Source organism: Lipophrys pholis, assembly GCF_963383615.2.
Source record: "Lipophrys pholis genome assembly, chromosome: 19".
Classification (NCBI taxonomy): domain Eukaryota; kingdom Metazoa; phylum Chordata; class Actinopteri; order Blenniiformes; family Blenniidae; genus Lipophrys; species Lipophrys pholis.
This window is the reverse complement of record NC_137647.1, coordinates 398644-421710: the sequence shown is the minus strand read 5'-3', so window position 1 is coordinate 421710 and position 23067 is coordinate 398644. Positions and strand designations below refer to the sequence as shown.

The 23067-nt window shown below is 45.6% G+C and overlaps 1 protein-coding gene across 1 annotated transcript; it reads left to right on the top strand.

The window, feature by feature from the left end:
• Window positions 1-695: 695 nt before the first annotated feature.
• fus (FUS RNA binding protein) lies at window positions 696-21551 on the top strand. Its single transcript, XM_080487413.1, has 15 exons — window positions 696-772; window positions 1510-1534; window positions 1789-1952; window positions 2831-3032; window positions 3439-3677; window positions 3771-3972; window positions 7748-7782; window positions 11403-11444; window positions 11543-11652; window positions 11868-11997; window positions 13994-14110; window positions 15689-15842; window positions 16110-16207; window positions 17832-17982; window positions 20653-21551. Exons 1-15 carry the CDS (start codon window positions 760-762, stop codon window positions 20690-20692), a joined length of 1722 nt encoding a protein of 573 aa, XP_080343539.1. The 5' UTR covers window positions 696-759; the 3' UTR covers window positions 20693-21551.
• Window positions 21552-23067: the final 1516 nt, after the last annotated feature.

Sequence of the window (23067 nt, the reverse complement as noted above, 5' to 3'; positions counted from 1 at the left end):
GCAGGAACGTCAGATGTGGGATTCAAGCTCACAAACTGCCTCTCAAGTCTGCTTCTTTAACCTCTCGGCCAGTGGGATTAAAGAACTGAGTTATATTTAAAAGAACTACCATGGGATTAATCTGATCAGTGGTTTGATATGTAATCCAGCCAAACTCCAAACCTTTGAACACATCATGTTCATAAATGCTGTTTTTCTTTAGGAATTGAGCATTAAACAATGGTTTTCACAAACTAGAGGGAGGAGGATGGGCTGGTGACACTGGTGTATTATTATTATCATTATTTACTTCTTTTTGCCTGTTTTGTTGGTTTTTATACATTTTTTTGTTTTGTTGTTCCCATATGTCCGAAATAAACTTTCAGTTTAAAATCCTGAACTGTCTTTAAGTCAGTGTCTGTTTTTAAGTTTATAGTGGAAAGTTTGTTTTTAAAATCAAAACAATCCAATAATGATCAATCTTTTTAATTTAATTGCTTTAAATTATGTAACCATGGTTACACTCGTTAGTGAAATCGTAGATTACAGCTGTTAGTGAAGAAACTACGCCATCTGGTGGCCTAATATAACGAATATAATATTTAACCTTGCTCCACATTCTCGGCCTTTGATTGGACAGAACGCATCAGAATCACCGGTTCAGCCAATCAGAGGCGATTGGAGGCGGGCCATATGAGCTCATCTATTTTGGTTGTGAGTCTTCCTCCCGGTTCATTGAACGGTGCACCACCGCAGATGTTAACGGAACCCCGTTTTTAGATGGCGTCTCACGGTAAGAACAAACCGTTTTTAGATGGCGTCACACGGTAAGAACAAACCCGTTTTTAGATGGCGTCTCACGGTAAGAACAAACCGTTTTTAGATGGCGTCTCACGGAGAGCAGAACCGCCGCCGGCTCCTCGGTGCTGCGTTAACAGTTAGCCAGGTGAAGCTAGCGGGGACAAGCTGCCCGTTAGCCGATATGGTGTCGGTGGGAAACCACGGATTTAAATTCACACTCTGACACACTGAGACAAACCCCCACCCTCTGGTTAACTGGTTGATGTTAGCGGTAACTAACCACTAACCAGCTGTGTGCTCCCTCGAGCGTCTGACCCAGTTGGTAAATGCGGCCCCGCCTCTCATCTCAGCACCGGTGTTTCGGATTAAGTGGTTTCCATGTTAATTGATGACCCACTTCCTTTAGCATCCTCAAAGCAAGTTAAAATAAAGCTCACTATAATATACAATATTATAATATGGTATATTACTTAATGTACTTGAAGCTTGTTTTTTGCCTTTAGGTTGAATTAGTCTTCCTGTTTCTTTATAGATGTACTTTACCTATTTATCCATGTATCTCTTCCTCCTGTTTTTATTTTTATCTGGTTCTGGAATATATGTTTAATTAATCTGAAACTAGATTTTAAACAGTTTCTTGGTGTTTCTCATTCTAATTAACAACGTTCATACAATGATTTTCAATATAAATGTTTTTCGAGTTTGTTTTAATGTATTTTTTGTTTACAGATTATTCTCAGACGTCAGGCCAAGGGTGAGTTCTACTAACAATTTCTTCATGGAGATCAAGTCTTTCACCTAGAATCATGACATAAATATCTCAATAGAGTTTCAATCTGCATTTTGGTACAATTATTTGGAGAAATATTGAAATTAAAGTTGATTTAAAGTCTGAAAAAATATAGTTTTGTCAAATTTCTTCAGAGAAATGTTTCTAGTTTCTTTAACACAAATTGAAAGTCACCATGTGGTGTGACGGTGTTTCCTCTGGTGTGTGTATGTGTGCAGGTACGGCTCTTACAGCGGAGGCGGTGGAGGTAACCATGGTTACGGCCAGTCGTCCGGTCAGGGTTACAGTCAGCAAGGGTACGGTGGCTACAACCAGGGCTCGGAGAGCAGCCCCGGGTCCTACAGCCAGGGCGGGTATGGAGGCTACGCTCAGCCGCAGTCTGGTGAGCTGATCTTATTCTCTCTTTACAAAACCTTTCAAGTTAAAGTGCATCGTTTTTACTGTCTTTTTATTTCAGAAAAGTTTCACGTTTTAGCCTCACCGGCCACACAACAACGTTTTCAAAACGATGTCCATTTATACAGAAACAGCATAAACAGGGAAAGCAATTAAGTTTTCATATTGGGCCACTCGTTAGTGTTGTTGTTACTTTTAGTACTGAAAACACACACACACACACACACACACACACACACACACACACACACACACACACACACACACACACACACACACACACACACACACAGCAGAGAACAATGAGCTCAAAACATTAACAACAGGAGAACACGGACATTCTAGTGGACAGACCATCAAGTTGGGTTGTTATTATGGTGACTGTCAAAATAAAACCACCAAGTTGGATTGTTATTATGGTGACTGTCAAAATAAAACCACCAAGTTGGATTGTTATTATGGTGACTGTCAAAATAAAACCACCAAGTTGGATTGTTATTATGGTGACTGTCAAAATAAAACCACCAAGTTGGATTGTTATTATGGTGACTGTCAAAATAAAACCACCAAGTTGGATTGTTATTATGGTGACTGTCAAAATAAAACCACCAAGCTGGATTGTTATTATGGTGACTGTCAAAATAAAACCACCAAGTTGGATTGTTATTATGGTGACTGTCAAAATAAAACCACCAAGTTGGATTGTTATTATGGTGACTGTCAAAATAAAACCACCAAGCTGGATTGTTATTATGGTGACTGTCAAAATACTATGGATAGAAAAATGGTCTTTCGTTTGATCCCAAACTATCTCTTTCATCTAATGTGATTGATGTGACAATCTGAACGCCTGTTTTCCACCAGGAGGATATGGCTCTGCTCCTTCCAGCCTGGGAGGAGGAGGAGGAGGAGGAGGAGGAGGAGGAGGAGGTGGGTATGGTCACTCCAGTCAGCCCTACAGCTCTGGGGGATACAACAGCGGCAACCAGCCGTCGTCTTTCTCTGGTTACGGCCAGCAGCAGCAGCAGCAGCAGCAGCAGCAGCAGCAGCCTCCGTCTTCTGCAGGGTGAGATTCACGGCTCTTAAAAGAGAAGCCGAGTTACTGATTGTTGAGGTGATAGCGCTCAGCCTTTGTAATAATGATAACAATAGTAATACATTTTATTTGTATAGCACTTATTAAAACGCTCAAAAGACACTTTACTTCATGATAAAGTCGAACGTAAAATGGAGCAACATCATTAAAAAACAGTCATAACAACATAATAGAAGTAGTTGTGTGCTCAGGATTAAAAGCAGTTGAACAGGTGAGTTTTCATGAGGGATTTGAAGGTGTTCAGCTCAGAACAGTCACAGATGTGTTGGGGGGGGCGGGGGGTGGGGTATGGGGTATGGAGAAGGCTCTATTGCCCCGGGTTCGATGTTTGGTTCTGAGTTTTCTCCTTTTTTTTCTTTTTAATTTTTTTTACCAGCTATGAAGGAAACTCCTCTGCTTCCAGCTACAACCAGCCTCTGAGCAGTGGGCATGGTGGAGGGGGGGCTTATGGTGGAGGTCAGGCCGGCGGGTATGGTGGGAGTCACCAGCCACCGCCTCAACATGGAGGAGCAGGAGGAGCAGGAGGAGGAGGAGGTCACTACAACCAGCCTCCAGGCTACAACTCTCCTCCTCCCCCCAGCTTCAGCCAGCAGAGCCAGTACAGCCAGGGAGGAGGTGAGGACCGTCTTCATGGCCATTTATCTGGAGACGTTTTTTCAGTGTCATGAGACATGATCATGAAACGTTTTCTGGTCGTCACTCTGTCAGGATATGGAGATGAGAGCCCACCCCTGAGTGGAGGAGGTGGAGGGTACGGCGGTTCTGAAGGAGGTTACGGAGGCCTGGAGGGCTGCGGTGGACGGGGCCGCGGCGGGCCGTTCGGAGGTCGTGGCGGCAGCGGCGGCGAAGGTTACGATCGTGGTTTTGACCGTGGAGGCCGAGGCGGACTGAGAGGAAGAGGAGGCATGGGGTAAGTGTTGAAGGGTCTCTGTGTGTGCAGGTGGACTGTGGGTCGGAGTGTTTCCTCATTCAGTCCACACACACACACACACACACACACACACACACACACACACACACACACACACACACACACACACACACACACACACACACACACACACACACACACACACACACTCACTCGATACCGTGTTCAGTAAAACAAACGGTATCAGAGGAGATGCTGACGGCTCCGTCTGCAGTCTGATCTCTGAATGAAACTACCTTTTTGGTTTAACATATCGTTGATTGGGGACGTTCCTGCTGATCCACCGTTTGTCCTCCTGGACAATAATGAAAAGGCTGATGTGGAGCTGGGAAAAGGTCAAATGTTAAAAAAACTAAACAACCACATTATGCGTCCATGATAATCTCAAGACAATGAGGTCAAAGCGTCATTGAGGGAGTGTCTTTGTTCCCACTGGCTTGTCTGTTAAAGCAGCAGAACAGAAACTGATCTCATGACAAGTTTTTTGTGTTCATCCTGATAAACAGACGGTGGAGTAAAGTCTCAAATAAGGTGCGTCTGCAAAAAAGGTATGACAAATATTGAAAGGAGATTATTAACAAGAATTAACTCAACCAGTGCCTCAAATCAAAGCGAGGGGGTTTAGAAGAGCAGCCAAACAATTGTATTGGCTGCAGCGTCAGGACACGCCCCCAATTTATTTAGGCATTTTCTTCAAAAGATGGTCTTGATTTATTTTGGTCACACACCTGAAAACTCCAGGTTGGAAACACACCTCATGATCTAGGAAGACGGGCGAGAAAACTGAAGGTAGAAGAATGAAACTCCACTGTGAGCTGAACAAAAAGAACAAAGGTGTTTAATGCAAAAGATGTGCCGTGTGGCCACATCAGGGTCGTGTCATACAAGAGAGGAAACCAAACTGCCTGTATGATGGTGGTCCTGATCGATTCGGACCTCAGGGGTCATCTGAACGCTCGGCGGCAGACGGAGAGCAGAACACCTCCGGTCCTGGTTCTTTGGATTCAGTGTGAAAGTCTGAACAAAGAAGAAGGTGGAACAAAAACACATTTATGCTGATGATTAGATTTTTAAATGTAAAGAGGAATCTACTTAAACCTCAAACAAACAAACCAAAAGCAGAGCGGAGGTGTTTTGTTGTGAAGAGGACAGTGTGCGCTTCACATGCTCTCATTAAAGTGTTTGGTTCAGCATCATCTGGATCTGACTCTCAAACCAGGGAAACGTAACGAAGCGCTGAATGAACTTGATGAATGACAAGCAGACAGTTCATAGTTCACAGATTTAAGATCCACATGGAGAAGCTTTGAAGCACAAACGGTTGTGGGTAAGTTCATCTTTCAGTTTGTTTTTCTGATGGAGGTTCAGCTCCAGTTTACTGTTTCCTCTTGATGTTAGTGAAGAACTGAGATAAAACTGGTTCCTCATTTCATCCTTTGTTTTCTCATCCATCATTATTTGTATTTACTCCTCCCACACTGTCATCCCGCAACCAATCAGACTGAGAGAAGAGCAGCTGAAATCTGATGTAGGAGGCGTGAGAGGACGGTACACGGAGAAGAGAACAGAACATAAAACAACAAATTGTAGAATACCAGCATGTTGCAGATTGATGGGAGCAGGAAGCACAGACCAGCAACGGAAAGCTTTACAGTCAGAAAACCTGCAGGAAGGTACAGAGAGAGAGAGAGGGAGGGAGGGAGAGAGAGAGAGTACACAGCCTGTTTACACGGCAACCATTTCAAAAGAAAACACAAAATTTTGGTCGCATTTTGGGTGTTTGTTTGCACAACAGTGCTTGAAGCTACTAAATATGCAACGGTGGAAAACAGCCTTTCAGAAACACTGCTACAGTGATGTGCAACACTGCTGTAATGAGACGTTGTGCACATGCTCAGTAGATGGACAGTAAAAAGAGTTTCCTCCAGAGCGTTGTGGCTCCCACTCCATATACTCCTGGGACTTGGTAGTTTTATTTTGACAGGCACCATAACAACAATCCAACTTGGTCGTCTGTCACTAGAATGTCTGTGTTCTGCAATTGTGTGTGGTTTCATTACAAAAGAAACAAACAGCACCCACTAGTGGCCCAACATGAAAACGACATTGTTTTCACTGTTTCTGCCATTCCCGTGTAAACGAATGTTGTTTTCAGAATGTTGCTGTGTAAACACAAAAGTTTTCTAAAACAAAAATGCAAAAAAGATGCATTTTCACTTGAAACTGAGGCCCCGCCCACACAAGCCAAAACAATCTTTTTTGTCTCACTGGCGTTCTCAAAAAAGATTCCATCCACGAGTCTCTATGAACATGGCTCAGCACGATGCCTAAGGGCATGCAGTACATATGCCAGGCCTTTAGGGGCGCTGTGATTCACCAAATACACCCAAAGCACAGAAAAAGACAGGGAGAACATAGACATTTAGAAGTTGACTCCTGCTCAAAGACTTCTATCGGACTCTGAGTTATATAAGTCTATGCTCCTGCTCATCCTGGTACTCAGGAAGCCTAACATATCACTTTATTTAACCTGCTGGTATCAGGAGCTTCTGCTGCGCCACCTGGAGCATGGAGCCTGCCATTGTTGTCAGTTCGTAGGTTACCGTGGGGTGGGGGTGATGACGTCATTGTTTTCCACAGATGTGCGCTGTCCGAGCCGAGCCAGGGTTTTAGAATTTTACCACTCTGGGACCAGTGTTTAAAAAAAAAAAAAAAAAAAGTTTTCAAGCTCCTGAAATGCCGCGCTGTGAGGACGATCGGCCAGAAATGGTGCATTTAGGTGAAGCGGCGTTCTGGTGTGGACGGGCCCTGAGTTGGTGACATGCTGCCATAGAAACAGGTGGAGAGAAGCTGAGAGCATTGAAGAAGCTCCCAGCAGCATAAACCTACAGCAGCAGCTTTAAAGGGCCACTGAAGGACAGAACCTGGATCTATTCTAGAAATGGATTCTGGTCTGGACTGATTCTAGATAAACTAATTCACATGACTTTTTCAAGGATCTGACATCCGACCATCATCCCTGACATGATTTAACATCTATATCCAGTATGATGTAACTTCCTCTTCATGTGTGTTAACTCAGCTAAAGCTTGTAGTTTGAGAGTCCGACTCACAAACTACTGCCACCATAGCTTCCATCACCTTCCTCCCTCACCTGTTACCTCCAGCCCCTCCCTTCCAGCTTCACTGTGTCATACTCTGCTTTAATCAATCTGCGAATCTTCTCCGTAGGCTCTTACCTTCTCTCCAGGCTGACTTCTGCACCTCAGCCATCTTTTGGAGTTCACACTGTGCGGGTGTTAGGACCTGCTCAGACTGCAGGCAGGAGACTGTAGCTTCAGGAGACGTTCATTCAGTTTGTGGTCAAATCTTCAAACTGCGGCTGCAGCCTGTGATCTGGTTGTTGATCTGCAGTCTGGTTGTCTGAGATCTACAAAAAGTTCACAACACCTCTCCAGGAGTAACAAGCGTTGAGATTTGGTTGATTAATTGACATTAAATAGCAACTTTTGTCAAGAAATTAATGATTTATGAGGGTGAAGGCAAACGGCCTGTAAACAGCAAAGACCTTGTTTGAAAGGTGGCCTCTTGTTCTTCAGGTTCTTCAGGAAGGCTTTTATGAGGGTGAGGGGAGACTAAGAAGGGTGGGTTTGAAAGAAGAGAGTAAGAATGAAAGTTACCCACAACCCGGTGAGAGAAATCGCTGTCGGTGCTGGTCTTCAATGCGTGTCGTTTTTCTCTTCCTCTTCATCAGAATGGGCGATCGAGGAGGATTCAATAAGTTTGGTGGTAAGTGACAAAAAAGAAAAGCCTCTTGATAAAGGTTTGTTGGTTTTACGGAGAAAAAAGTTAAATGGGAAGAGATAAAAAGATAAAACAGTTTCATCATGTGCAGCAAATGAACTTCAAACAGGAAAATATGTTTAAAAGTGGAGTTGAAGACGAGGCTCAATGTTTCCTGGACAGGTAAGAACACCTGCTGTGTTTATGGGTGTCAAACATACTGTGGAGCAAAACCGACCTCTAAACGGTCCGACCCGACCCGAGGGATGACAAAGTTACTGTAGTAACTGTCTGACAGTTACTGTCTGACAGTTACTCTCCTGTTCTTGTGTTGTTATTGACTACCTGTCGGTTTCAGGGTCTCAGGCCCCGTTTATCACGACAACGTTATCAAATGAAAACAGAAAACTTTTGTTGTGTTTTGGGTGTTTGTTTACACGACAATGGTGCTTGGAGCCACAGAAAAGGCAACTTTTTGAAAACTGCTCCTGGGTTGGAACTTTTTGAAAACACTGATTCTGTCTCCATGTAAAGGGCAGAACTTTTCTGAAATGGCACATTCTCACCACGGCCTTAGTGAAAGGCTCTTGACACCTGCTCAGTAGAGCCCGTCAGAACAAAGTTTCCTCTGTGGTGTCATGACTCCAGATTCTCCTGGACTTGGTACTTTTATTTTGACAGTCACTATAATGACGATCCAACTTGGTGGTTTTATTTTGACAGTCACCCTAATAACAATCCAACTTGGTACTTTTATTTTGACAGTCACCGTAATAACAATCCAACTTGGTACTTTTATTTTGACAGTCACCCTAATAACAATCCAACTTGGTACTTTTATTTTGACAGTCACCGTAATGACAATCCAAGTTGGTAGTTTTATTTTGACAGTCACCATAATAACAATCCAACCTAGTGGTCTGTCCGCAAGAATGTCTGTGTTCTCCCAGAGTTAGAGTTCATTGTTCTCTGCTTTGTGTGTGTGTGGGGGGGGGACTCGCAGTACAAAAAGAAAACAGCACCCACTGGTGGTCCAACATGAAAACTACATTGCTTTAACTGTTTCTGCCGTTTCCGTGCAAACGCAGAACTTTTCTGAATCAAAAACGATGCGTTTCCACTTGAAACATGTAAATGTAGTGTAAATGGGGCCTGAGTGAGAAATGGCATACAGAAGGCAACACCTGGTACCTGAGCTGGTACTTCAGTGGTACTGCAGTGAAGTACCTGAGCTGGTACTTCAGTGGTGCTGCAGTGAAAAGTAGCTATGTTTCAGATAGCATTAGCGTCAATGCTAAACCGTCAGGATGAATTAGAAAATAAATGCTGGAGGCTGTGAAGTCTAACATTTAGATTACGTGGTTTTCACTGAATTTTTCACCAAGAGGTATCATTAAAAAGTTCACAATGCCTAAAATGTTTGAACTTTTCTTAAAGAAAGTGAAAAAGGAAGCAGTTCCAGCAGGGGGAGCTATTTTCCACACTACATCTCTAACATCTGTGGTGTTTGTTGGTTGGTGGATTTCATGGAGACGTTCAGAGGTGTGGTCAGTTTGTGGTTAGATTTTACTTTGTGGTGTTCTTGTCGAAAACAAGAAACATAATGTGAAAATGGAAATGTCAGAGTTTCACAAACATGACGCAGGTGAAATACGGCGTCCACAGAACAGGAGAAATTACTTTATTTTTAAAGCAGAAGACTAAACGAGCTTGAAAAGAAACTCGTGATTGAGTTTAAAGGTGAAATATGTCAAATGTCTGTCCGACACATACTGATATAATTCCTATAATTAGATTTCATAGATCATTTTGGAATGTTTTGCTGCCAAAGTAATCCAGTTACCAGGTAGCGCTGGATCCTTTAGCCTCTCATTACCAGTTTTTACCACAAGGTGGCGTTTTCACTCACTTAAGCAAACAGAGGAATGGAGAATAATAAATATAACAAAGAAAAACAGACAGAAACAGTCCCATCTCCATCTGACAATGAACACTGCACCACAAAATGACTTAATACGGATTTTACATATGATTGTTTTCTATCATATGATTTTTAACAGTTTACGACTAGAAAGTTTGAAATGATTAAAAAGATACAGTATATGTCAGACCTCCCTGTGTGGACCACTAGAGGGAGCTCTACGTCTGAATCAAAGCTCAACACAGTGACTTTATATCTGAACACCACAACTTGGTATCAACAGGAAGTGATGTCTTTCTGAGCTGGCACACACACTGTGTGTGTGTGTGTGTGTGTGTGTGTGTGTGTGTGTGTGTGTGTGTGTGTGTGTGTGTGTGTGTGTGTGTGTGTGTGTGTGTGTGTGTGTGTGTGTGTGTGTGTGTGTGTGTGTGTGTGTGTGTGTGTGTGTGTGTGTGTGTGTGTGTGTGTGTGTGTGTGTGTGTGTGTGTGTGAGAACCACATTCTTCCAGACTCTCATGGTGAAACAGAACAATCATGGACATTATTTTTATTTCACTCCCAGAGTCACTCTGAGTTAAAACCTTCGAGGAGAGCGACTCACTCTGAGTGCTTATAAGAGGAGCTAAGATCCAGAAGAAGGTTTGAAGAGGTTGATTATCACCAGTGAACCAGTTGGTTTCTCCTGATGTGTTGATCATTGTAGAAGAAAGGTCACAAGCTTGGGTTCATCAAACTGATGATGATGATGATGATGATGACAGCAGAATGTCCACCTCCAAAAAAGGTGACGGGACTTGAACAGAGCAAAGCACTCTGAAGGTGTTTCTGTTCTTCTTCATTGGGCTGAGGGGCGCTCGGTGTGGAAAGGGTGGAGTCGGGTGGATGAATGTGTGCTGGTGTCAGCTGAAGGGCACATCCAGAGTGAAAACACCAGGATCCAGACGAGTTTGTGGGCAAAGGAAAGGAGAAACATGTTGCCTGGTGGATTCTGTTGGTCCTGGATGCTCTGCAGAAAGTCTGTTGGTTTACTGGAACCCCGTCCACAAAGAGGGAAGCCATTTTGACTGGTTTTGACTTGAATTGTCTCTTGAGGTCACAGAGATTCACGTTTTCCCCGTTTCTCTTCTGTAATCGGCACTAAATGAACATCAGCCAATCAGAACTGGTTGATGAAGATCTTGGGCCTCATCTGATTGACCTCATGGTGTACATGTAGGGTTCTTGTGTCCAGAGCTCCATCTGAACTCTGTCATATACTAGTATATGATATTTCAGTAGGGAAAATGGTGTCCTGTTTGGCAGTGTAGGGGTGGAGAACGTCGGTGGAAAAATGGACAATTAAACCCAACTTGTCCTGTTTAACAGAAATTAGAGTCTAATTAACATACAAATCACATAATTCTTTGTATTGCACGTAAACTCAAGACGTTTACAGGATAACTGCTCAAACAGACAATTTCTGTGTTCTTCAGTGAAATAGAAAAGATCCTGTGTGTGTGTGTGTGTGTGTGTGTGTGTGTGTGTGTGTGTGTGTGTGTGTGTGTGTGTGTGTGTGTGTGTGTGTGTGTGTGTGTGTGTGTGTGTGTGTGTGTGTGTGTGTGTGTGTGTGTGTGTGTGTGTGTGTGTGTGTGTGTGTGTGTGTGTGTGTGTGTGTGTGTGTGTGGTCTTTCCAAAACTAACGTGTGTGTTTGTGTATCTTCTCAAGGACCCAGAGAACCAGGACATCTCCACTCTGGACCAGGCTACTGTAAGTCCTTTATCACTTCAACCAACAACAATGGGGAGTTCACAGTTTTTAAATCTTAAATCACATTTGTTCAAACATTTCCCATCCTGGTGCCCCAGTGCAGGACCAGGATAACTCCGATAATAACACCATCTTCATCCAAGGCCTGGGAGACGACTACACTGTGGAGTCAGTGGCAGACTTCTTCAAGCAGATTGGGATCATCAAGGTAACACTGTCATCACTCACACTCATCCCATTGGATGATTCACTTATGAAGAACATTTTCACTGCTTCCACAGTGTCAAAGAACTTTACACTGTTAAAGCCCACCACACACACACACACACACACACACCTCGTAAGGCTGGAGGCGTTGGAACATCAGTGTGCAGACCACTGTACCATGATAATGAATAATGTGCAGATGTCTTGTACTCGCAGGTCAACAAGAAGACGGGGATGCCGATGATCAACCTGTACACCGACCGGGAGACGGGGAAGCTGAAGGGGGAGGCCACCGTGTCCTTTGATGACCCGCCCTCCGCCAAGGCCGCCATCGACTGGTTTGATGGTGAGTTCTGACCTGGTTCAGGGTATTGGTGAGAATGAAAGCAGGACCTGGGTGTTCTCGTTGTGTAGTGTTGTGATTCAACTGAAGAAGTAGAATATGGTTATGACACATTCATTTTTAAATATTGGGACCATGCTCCCAGTTGGCCTCTGTTTGGAGTTCAGCATTCGTAGAAGTGGTGATGAAGGATACGGTCCTGGGGCCTCGTAGGATTTCTTCTAAAACTGTTCGTGCACCTAAAAGCTGAAAACGGCGTGCGCCCAAAAATATTTGTGTCTATAAAACCGTAGGTTCACACATCTGCATGCACTTTCCTTTTCGAGCTCCCAGTCCCCCTGGAAGGTTGACCGTTCATGTCTCATCTCAACACGCCCACGTTTTACCATCACTGGTCAACGCAAAGGGCCTCGGGAATATTTCTGCTTCTCAATCAGCCGGTTGATGCTAAATCTTGAACTGAATTTTACGGAGAGTGATGTACGTAGTCATGGGGGGGTGGAGGTCAGGAGATGATAATATTTGGTGTCACAGTAGTGGAATCACTTATAAAGGAAAATAAAATGATTGTCAGCACGTTGCTGTAAATAGTGTGAGAGCCACAGACTGTAGAGGCCCTGAGTCCATACCGCTGGACAACAACATTTCATTTATTTATTTCAACAACTGAATTGATCCCCTTGGGGGGAGGGGGGGGGGGGGGGGGGGGGGGGGGTTATGACTGTTTATGAGGAAACTGGAATCTCAGGCACACATGGGGAGAACATGCAAACTCCACACAGAAAGGCCCAGAACCAGGATCTTCTCACTGTGAGGCGAGAGTGCTCACCACTGCGCCACCATGCGGCCCCATGAGACAGCCTCCATAGTTGTGACAGTCAGTGTGTGGCAGCATGTTGGAGGGAAGGAGACATTTTGGTGGAGACACAGCAGACCAATAAAGTCCAGTTTGATCTGTTTATTTAATGTATAGATTCAATATTTCAACAGAGATGGTGAAAAGGCTCAGTGGACATTGTGGAGGAGGAGGAGGAGGAGGAGGAGGAGGAGGAGGAGGAGGAGGAGGAGGAGGAGGAGGAGGAGGAGGAGGAGGAGGAGGAGGAGGAGGAGGAGGAGGAGGAGGAGGAGGAGGGTGACGTGGAGGTCGTCTGTCTGCAGTAGCAGAGCGTCCAGAGCGCATGACAGTCCAGAGCGTCCACACTGCAGCATTACACACTGTGGCTGTCACCACGCTGTTTATATACTGAATTAGACTGATTGTTACACACCTTGTCACAATTAATAATCAATCAGTTCTATCCTCTGGATCATTAATAATCAATCAGTTCTGTCCTCTGGATCATTTGAAGATGACGGTTTGACACATGATCGTGGTTCTGCTGATTCATCAGTAACGTTCCACTAAAGAATCATCTAGAACTCTGCAGTTCGGCTCTTTATGATCATGTGGATCAATACTTCTGATATTTGATGATATTAAACATACGAGATGAATCTGGTTCAGTTCTCCACCTCACCATCAGCACCACCAGGTTCCTGGTCTCCAGAATGTGCTGCTCAAGGTTCTAAGTTGTCGGACCGGTACCAACTTTTACAGTTTATTCCTTTCCATCTCAGACTTTGCGTGGGAAGCGGCGTACGCATCTTTCAGGACCCGTTTTGTGCTTCAGCAGCTTTTAGAAATGAGGCCGCTGGTTTTTTATTTTTGGACAATGTGAGTTTCATGTTAAATGAGATGACCATGTGGCAGCGTGACATCAGAGCAGCAAACCAAGTCCACAACATGACCTTTGGAATGTTTTGGGAATCTGATGGACTGTTTTAATCCCAAACTGTGAGCGGTGTCATTTATGTGGCGGTTCTGAGTCCGATGGGACTGACGTGGTTGATCCGGCTGCTTCTGGTTCTTGTTCTGGGATGTTTGGGATTGATGGCTGAGGAAACCAGACGAAGAGTGACGGCTCCTGAATGACCTTTGCCCTCAATCTTTGTGTTCCAGGGAAGGACTTCAACGGAAACCCAATCAAAGTGTCGTTTGCCACCCGCAGAGCTGACTTTGGAGGCCGAGGTGGGATGAGGGGAGGCCGAGGACGAGGAGGAGGAGGAGGAGGAGGAGGTGAACTTTCCTTTAACGCTGGTTTAGAGCTCAGACAAACTGAGGTTCATTAGATCAACAGATTTACCCTTCAAATGATCCCACATCCAGGTCACGTTGATCACAGAGCCTCCAAACCTTCATCTAGTACACAAAACACTTCCTGTTGGAGTTCACACGTTTGTAAAAACAAATATAGAATTATAGAATTGTACATATTAAAAGTATTCAGTACTTACCAAAGACCATTAGAGACCAGTCAGTCACTTCAAAGATCCATTCAAAATATGACTGTTATAAATAAATAAGTAGTAATAACCCAGTCTGTAACTATTTCCAAAACCTTTCTATAATCCTGTGTACAATAATTACAACTTGTCTAAAACTAAGCCTTGAAATCACAAAAACTCATCAGATAAACAATCAAATCAAATGGAAACTAAATCTGAATTATGTTAATTTTGTCGTTCTTAATTGTAGATTATTTTTAACAAGTGGAGCAGGAATGGTTTCACCTTGTGGACGAGTCATCTGACGTGTTGGTCTTTATCCATGATGGATCTGTCAGAGTCTATCGAGCCTGATCGAGACCGACACGTCGTCACTCGTCACACAAACATGTCAGCAACGCAAAAACATTCCTGCTTCACTCGTTAAAAAAATAATCTATAATATTCGTTTAGGAATGAGAAAATGAACTTAATTCAGCTATAAGAAAGAAAGAACATCAAACAGAATGTGAAAAGGAAACAGCAGGACGACTCACAAGATCCCAAAAAGACAGCGCAACAAGACATCGGAGGGAAACAACCGGGACGAGGGGCTGTCACCCTCTCACACACCTGAGACTCCATCCTCCAGAGACCGCCGGACGGCGGGGGGCGAGGCACCTGATACAGACCGCCAGGTGACGCTCTGAGCAAGACTAGACGCCCTGAGGAAGGCTGCAGACGCAGCCGAAACATGTCAGCAGGTCAAAACATTCCTGCTTCGCTTGTCGTTAAAAAATAATGTAGAATTTAGAAACTCAATCCAGAACCAGTCACCAAATCCCTAGACTCAATAAACAGACTGAAACTCGTCCACAAGCTAATTGACATCTAGTCCAACTAACAAAATCAAATATAAAATCAAAAGTGAACCCAGAAGAAGTGACCCACAACTGTTGTAAAAACATGAACTCCTCCATAAACCCTTCCAATGAACCAATCAGAATTGATCTTTCATCCTGAGCCAGTCCTGAACAAGTCCAAAGCTTTTCAGAAACCGACATAAAACCCAGTTCACAACTGGTTCTCAAAGTATCAAGAATGGACTCGGTCAACTGGAGGCTTGAGTCTCTACCTGAGTCTCTACCTGAGTCGCTACCTGAGCCTCTACCTGAGCCTCTACCTGAGCCTCTACCTGAGTCGCTACCTGAGCCTCTACCTGAGCCTCTACCTGAGCCTCTACCTGAGTCTCTACCTGAGTCTCTACCTGAGCCTCTACCTGAGCCTCTACCCGAGTCTCTACCCGAGTCTCTTCTGTAATTAATCCCAGAACCTTAGAACAAATTTTTTTTAGAAACCCATAGTTTACCAGTAAATCCGATGTGTGCAGGTCCGATGGGTCGTGGAGGATTTGGAGGAGGTCGCGGTGGAGGTTTCCCAGGAGGCAACGGGGGAGCAGGGGGGGGTGGAGGAGGAGGAGGATCACCTGGAGGAGGAGCAGGAGGAGGACAGCAGAGAGCTGGAGACTGGAAGTGTTCAAACCCGTGAGTTCAGATTTAGCGATTCCGTTCATCACCCCGACAAAAACCATTGTATCATGTGACGGTGCAGCACTGAGCTTCCTGAGTTCCTCTCACTGTGGAGCAGCAGCTCCACCCTCAGGCTCTCCTGAAGCTTCAACATGAACAGTGTCCGTCACTCTGAGCTGCAGAAAAGAGGAGCAAACGATGGCTCGATGCTGAAATGTTTTTAATGGAGCATCAGTTGAAAGAAAGCGCTTCTCTTCTCTTCTGCATGTTTCTTTCTTTTAGTAACTGTGGGAACCTGAACTTCTCCTGGCGGAATGAGTGTAACCAGTGCAAGGCTCCTAAACCCGAGGATGAAGGCGGCATGCCCCCCATGGAGAGAGGTGAGACTCGTCTGGGGTTAATACTGAAAAGTAAAGTACTTAGTAAAGTACTACAGCAGCAAAGTGTTCACTCCGGAGGAAACCTTGTTCTTATTGTCCGTCTACTGAGCATGTGCACAACAGCTAGTTACTACGACTAGTGACCAGGAGCAGTGGCAGCGTTTTACCGTCTTCATCTAAGTGGACTCCAAGACGCAACAAAAGTTTAGCGTTTTCATTTACAAACGTTTTGCAAACGGGGCCGACAACAGTTTGTGTAACAACAAAGTGTAAAGACAAAGACTCCCGTGACTCCGGCTGAACTCCTTCGATTTAGGTTCTGAAAGCTGATGAACAGTCTGTGACCGTCAGTGGTGATTCTACAGGTGAGCAGCAAGAACAGACAACACACACTCTGACCTGGGAGAGGGTGAGGGTGAAGGTGAGGGTGAGGGTTAGGGTGAGGGTGAGGGTGAGGGTGAGGGTTAGGGTGAGGGTGAGGGTGAAGGTTAGGGTGAGTGTGAGGGTGAGGGTGAGGGTTAGGGTGAGGGTGAGGGTGAAGGTTAGGGTTAGTGTGAGGGTGAGGGTGAGGGTGAGGGTTAGTGTGAGGGTGAGGGTTAGTGTGAGGGTGAGGGTTAGTGTGAGGGTGAGGGTTAAGGTGAGGGTTAGGGTGAGGGTTAAGGTGAGGGTTAAGGTGAGGGTTAGGGTGAAGGTTAGGGTTAGTGTGAGGGTGAGGGTGAGGGTTAGTGTGAGGGTGAGGGTTAAGGTGAGGGTTAGTGTGAGGGTGAGGGTGAGGGTTAGTGTGAGGGTGAGGGTTAAGGTGAGGGTTAGGGTGAGGGTTAAGGTGAGGGTTAAGGTGAGGGTTAGGGTGAAGGTTAGGGTTAGTGTGAGGGTTAGTGTGAGGGTGAGGGTTAGGGTGAGGGTTAGGGTGAGGGTGAGGGTTAAGGTGAGTGTTAGGGTGAAGGTGAGGGTGAGGGTTAGTGTGAGGGTGAGTGTTAGTGTTAGGGTGAAGGTTAGGGTTAGTGTGAGGGTTAGTGTGAGGGTGAGGGTTAGGGTGAGGGTGAGGGTTAAGGTGAGGGTTAGGGTGAGGGTTAGGGTGAGTGTTAGGGTGAAGGTGAGGGTGAGGGTTAGTGTGAGGGTGAGTGTTAGTGTTAGGGTGAAGGTTAGGGTTAGTGTGAGGGTTAGGGTGAGGGTGAGGGTTAGTGTGAGGGTGAAGGTTAGGGTTAGTGTGAGGGTTAGGGTGAGGGTGAGGGTTAGGGTGAGGGTGAGTGTTAGGGTTGGGGTGAAGGTTAGGGTTAGTGTGAGGGTGAGGGTGAGGGTTAGGGTGAGGTTCAGTTATTTTGATGACTGATCACCGACTGAAGGGAACATCTGCTGTTCTGAAGGTTTCCTTCAAGTTTATGAAGAGGATTATAGTTAATTACGTTAAAATGTGAGTGTTTGTGTGAGTCCAGTCTAAAACAAGTTCAACTAAACACACTCCAGAACCAGCCTTAAAACTAAACCCAAGTTCAGAACCAGTTCTCTCATAAACCCAACCAGGTGCTCCCCGTAAGAGAACCAGTTTAACCAGCACAATGAAACAAGGTGCCACAGCCTGCCCCACCTCCATCTGAGCTTTCACCTTTGACCTCTGTGCTTCCAGGAGGCTATGGTGGTGACCGCAGAGGCGGGTTTGAACGTGGCGATGGCGGCGGCTTCAGGGGCCGAGGTGGTGACCGCGGCGGCTTCAGGGGCCGAGGAGGGGACCGAGGAGGGGACCGAGGAGGATTCGGCTCTGGAAAGATGGACGCCAGGTGTGATGAAATCTGAATACACACCTTGAATCCATCTTCTGTATCTGCTTCATTCAAACCACACTGACACTCAACAAAACACCAGAAAGAACCGGTTCCTACACAAACAACCGTCGGGCCCATCTGAATTTCAGGGTTCATCTCTCTTTTAATCTGACTCAGCAGACAGGAAGTCAAACTCGGGACTCAGTTTGTGACTTGATTCAGTGCAAATTTTATTTCTAGTAACGAAACTGAAGCTGACTTCAGACACGTCGCAGGTGAAAACGATGAGGATCGTCTTTAAGACAAGCTTCTGGTTCAACACGGTCATCTGCTTTCATGAGTGTAGATTTGTGTATCAGCTGCATAACAATGGAACTTAATGGAGTGTAATAATAATAATAATCCCGACACTCCATCTCTTCCAGCACACTTTAGTCTGCACTGATCCTGGATACTCTCTATACTACTGAACACACACGTTCCTCTATTCTGCTCCTGCGACCTGAAGAATAGCGGTGAACAGCTCAGGTGTCACTACTTGTAGATATTTTCTCCACTATGAGCTGCTATAAACTGATTTATTTATTGATCACAATAGTTTTCTATTACAGACAACAAGTGTAAATGAACTGGCTGGTTTTCAAAGAGGAGGAGACGCTCTGGACTCTACGTCATGATGTAGAGTTCAGACTGGACGCTCTGGACTCTACGTCATGATGTAGAGTTCAGACTGGACGCTCTGGACTCTACGTCATGATGTAGAGTTCAGACTGGACGCTCTGGACTCTACATCATGATGTAGAGTTCAGACTGGACGCTCTGGACTCTACATCATGATGTAGAGTTCAGACTGGACGCTCTGGACTCTACGTCATGATGTAGAGTTCAGACTGGGCGCTCTGGACTCTACCTCATGATGTAGAGTTCAGACTGGACGCTCTGGACTGCAGCCAACAGGCCATAAACACAGGAACACAGGTTTTCCCCTGCTGCAGTCACTTTACTGAACAGAACAGAAAAGTACTCCAGTACAGTATCTTGTATAAAGGGACCAGTACAATGGGAGGTAAAAACCTACTTCATTGGTTGTTATTTGCACGTTTAATGATTTATTTGATGAAGCACAGATGGGTTGTTGGCAGTACAATCTCATTGTACTGGTGACCAGTGCTGGTGGAGTTACCTGGAAAAAGTAATTAGTTACTGATTACTTCCTTGAGAGAGTAACCCAGTTTCTTTACTGATAACATATTTTCAAAATGAATGACTTACTTTACTTTAGTTACCTTTAGTTCCTTTTCAGAACCATGATGCCTGAAGCTGCTCTAAAGAGAAGAAGCTCTCAGCCTCGGTGCTTCTGCAGATTCTGTCGTATCAAACTGAATCTAAAGAAACACGCTCCTTTTTTAAAAACCTCTTTTGTTTCAATCTTTTAACTTCATTTACTTCACATCAAGCAGAAGTTAAATTAAATGCCACAGTCTCCGACTTGAAGGAAATTGTTGAACATTTAAACCTATTTTCTATATTAAAAATAGAAAATCGATATAAAATGAAGCATTTCTTATGTTGGCTCATGTTAGTTTCTCATTCCAGCATAAGGAATAAAAACACTTTTTGTGTAAGTAGTCCTTCGTTCCAAGAGATAAATGAAGGAAAGAAATACAGCATTCCAGGGTTTCCTCACTGATTGTACTTTCTGGTGCAGCTTTCTCGCTGCTCGCTCAGGTTTAAGGTGGATTCTTTCACCGTAGATAAAAGTTTTCCTAACAGGGACAGTGGACACCAAGGTTTTACTGAGTCCAACTCAAAGTGACGCTGCAGGTGCTTCTCTCTGTGGTTTGGTTTGGTGAGACGTCAGTGCTGGGGACAATGACAAGAAAGATTCTGTTCTATTCTAAACACGCCTGTCTGAAGCTCTGAGAATAAACACTAAAGCCTTTCTGCTGGTTGAATAAGACCAAAGTGGACTGGAACACGACCTTCAGGGTGTTCCAGTGTTCATGGTCCAAAATGAAAAACAACAAAGTTTGCTGAAAAATGTTGTTTTAGTCGGGACATTTCACACTCTTAGAAGAAGCTGCGTGAACTTGCAGGTCATGCCCTCTCAGCACAGGCCACGCCCTCTCAGCACAGGCCACGCCCTCTCAGCACAGACCACGCCCTCTCAGCACAGGCCATGCCCTCTCACCACAGGGCACGCCCTCTCAGCACAGGCCACGCCCTCTCAGCACAGGCCACGCCCTCTCAGCACAGACCACGCCCTCTCACCACAGGCCACGCCCCCTACGGGCACCAAGATTTTTCCACTCCAACACATGCTCTCTTCCATTCTTAGTGTTTGAGATGTTCCTCCCCACGAACTCCAGGCCATTTTGGTGTCCTGATAACATTTTATACTGGTGGTGTGGAGATTTTCGTATCTGCCTCCCCCCCTCCCTCCACTAACTGCTCTTCGATGGCCTCCATGTGGAAATAAACAAGAAGAGTCTGACCAATCACACGAGTGCAGTCGTATGAATAGGCCTTCATGTAACGGCTGCCTATAATGTGAGCGTCATGCTCTGAATGTGTCCTTCACTGTTTAATCCCATGAAGGAGTCGATGGTTTGAACTGAAGGTGATGTCATGTTTGTGTTTCCTGTGGTTGCTGATGATTTCACTGTTGTTATTGTTTTTATTTAGGGGAGATCGCAGGCAGGAGCGGCGAGGCCGTCCTTACTAACTCCCCGTCCTCACAGACGTCCTCGCAGACGTCCTCACAGACGTCCTCAGACGTCCACGCAGACGTCCACGCAGCTCGACCCACTTCACTCCTCTTCTATTTAACTCTATTCTCCTGATCCATGTTTACTCTTCTGTTAGAGGAACACACTCCACAATCCGTTCAGAGGAAAGGATGAATGTTTTCAATGCAGAAATGTGAAAATCCATCTGATGACTCCTGTTTCTTTCTAGATTTCTTTGTAGAAGTGTAGCTGTTAGAAGTGTAACGTCCCCGGATGGAGCAGAGAAGCTGGCGATCATCTGCCAGAAGAACAAAAGTGAAATTAAAAAGCAGAGTTGAGACAGCAATAGGGAGAGCACCCTTATTCAACAAGTTATCTTGACGACTTCACTGAAGTTCAGGTTAATATTTAAGCTTGGTTTTTGTTTTCTGTGATGAACTTTAAAGGTTTAATGTGCATGGTTTCAGTAATTGTTTGTGCGCCCAGTCTGCTCTCAGAACAGGAAAGCAAAGTTTGGAGTTCCTCAGGGATCAAGTCTTGGTCTTCAGAAGATTAAAACTTCTCAAAGAAACAAAGCTGAGAGGCAGCTGCTGTACTGACATGGTGTCACACTGACACCAACGGTTTGCTTCAGAAATCCCATAATGACGAGTTTAGGATGCAGAAAAGGTCCATTTACCTCCAACCAGGTAAAACAGGAGAACCCTGAGACGAGGAGAAGCTCTGCCTGTTAGTCAGTCTGCAGCTCCACACCAGGAGGGTTCTCTTCATGTTATTTATTACTGCTTGTTCCTTCTTGTTTTTATTGTGATAAAAATGTGAAAAAATAAATTGAATTGATGCGTTTTGTTCTTCACAAGTGCTTTTGTTTGTGTGTAGGAAGGAGGAGAACCTCAGGAGGAATAGAGGAGGAGGAGGAGCTCAGGAGGAGAGGAGGAGGAGCTCAGGAGGAATAGAGGAGGAGCTCAGGAGGAGAGGAGGAGGAGGAGAACCTCAGGAGGAATAGAGGAGGAGGAGCTCAGGAGGAGAGGAGGAGGAGCTCAGGAGGAGAGGAGGAGAACCTCAGGAGGAATAGAGGAGGAGGAGGAGCTCAGGAGGAGAGGAGGAGGAGGAGAACCTCAGGAGGAATAGAGGAGGAGGAGCTCAGGAGGAGAGGAGGAGAACCTCAGGAGGAATAGAGGACGAGGAGGTGCTCAGGAGGAATAGAGGACGAGGAGGTGCTCAGGAGGAATAGAGGAGGAGGAGCTCAGGAGGAGTGGAGGAGGAGGAGCTCAGGAGGAGAGGAGGAGAAGCTCAGGAGGAGAGGAGGAGAACCTCAGGAGGAATAGAGGAGGAGGAGGAGAACCTCAGGAGGAATAGAGGAGGAGCTCAGGAGGAATAGAGGAGGAGGAGCAGCTCAGGAGGAGTGGAGGAGGAGGAGCTCAGGAGGAGATGAGGAGGAGTGGAGGAGGAGCTCAGGAGGAGAGGAGGAGAACCTCAGGAGGAATAGAGGACGAGGAGGAGCTCAGGAGGAATAGAGGAGGAGGAGGAGCTCAGGAGGAGAGGAGGAGAAGCTCAGGAAGAGAGGAGGAGGAGCTCAGGAGGAGAGGAGGAGAACCTCAGGAGGAATAGCGGAGGAGGAGGAGAACCTCAGGAGGAGTGGAGGAGGAGGAGCTCAGGAGGAGATGAGGAGGAGTGGAGGAGGAGTGGAGGAGAACCTCGGGAGGAGTGGAGGAGGAGAGGAGGAGCTTGGGAGGAATAGAGGAGGAGGAGCTCAGGAGGAGTGGAGGAGCTCAAGAGGAGAGGAGGAGGAGCTCAGGAGGAGAGGAGGAGCTTAGGAGGAGTGGAGGAGGAGCTCAGGAGGAGAGGAGAGGAGGAGGAGCTCAGGAGGAGAGGAGGAGCTCAGGAGGAGAGGAGGAGCTTAGGAGGAGTGGAGGAGAACCGCTGGAGGAGAGGAGGAGGAGCTCAGGAGGAGAGGAGGAGGAGCTCAGGAGGAATAGAGGAGGAGGAGGAGGAGAAAGTGTTGTGATATTTCAGGAGTTTGAGGAATTTGAAGATTCAGCATTAAGGCTCCTCCATCCTCCCTGTTTGAAGCCATAAGAAGAAGAAGAAAGTTCAGCAGTGACTCAGACAGCTGCTGAACAAAAAGCTTGTTCTGTTCATACTCCGATAAGAAGCTGCCAAACTCAGACCACGCCCCCCATGGTAGACCACGCCCCTCACGACAGACCACGCCTCCTCACAGCAGCCACACGTCTGTGATGCGGCGTTTAAACTTTCTGTCCTCCAGAGCTTTCAGAAACATTTCTAGTAACAGAAGAGTTTCTGTCTGAGCGCCATGCTGGTTAGTTTGAACTCAGCAGCTGACGGCGGTTCCTGATGCCTTCAGGAC

Bases quoted from the DNA above. Each gene is read 5' to 3' on its own strand.
- fus (XM_080487413.1), top strand. The intron at 3,973-7,747 runs GTAAGTGTTGAA...CCTCTTCATCAG, and splicing joins AGAGGAAGAGGAGGCATGGG to AATGGGCGATCGAGGAGGAT. The intron at 15,843-16,109 runs GTGAGTTCAGAT...TCTTTCTTTTAG, and splicing joins GACTGGAAGTGTTCAAACCC to TAACTGTGGGAACCTGAACT.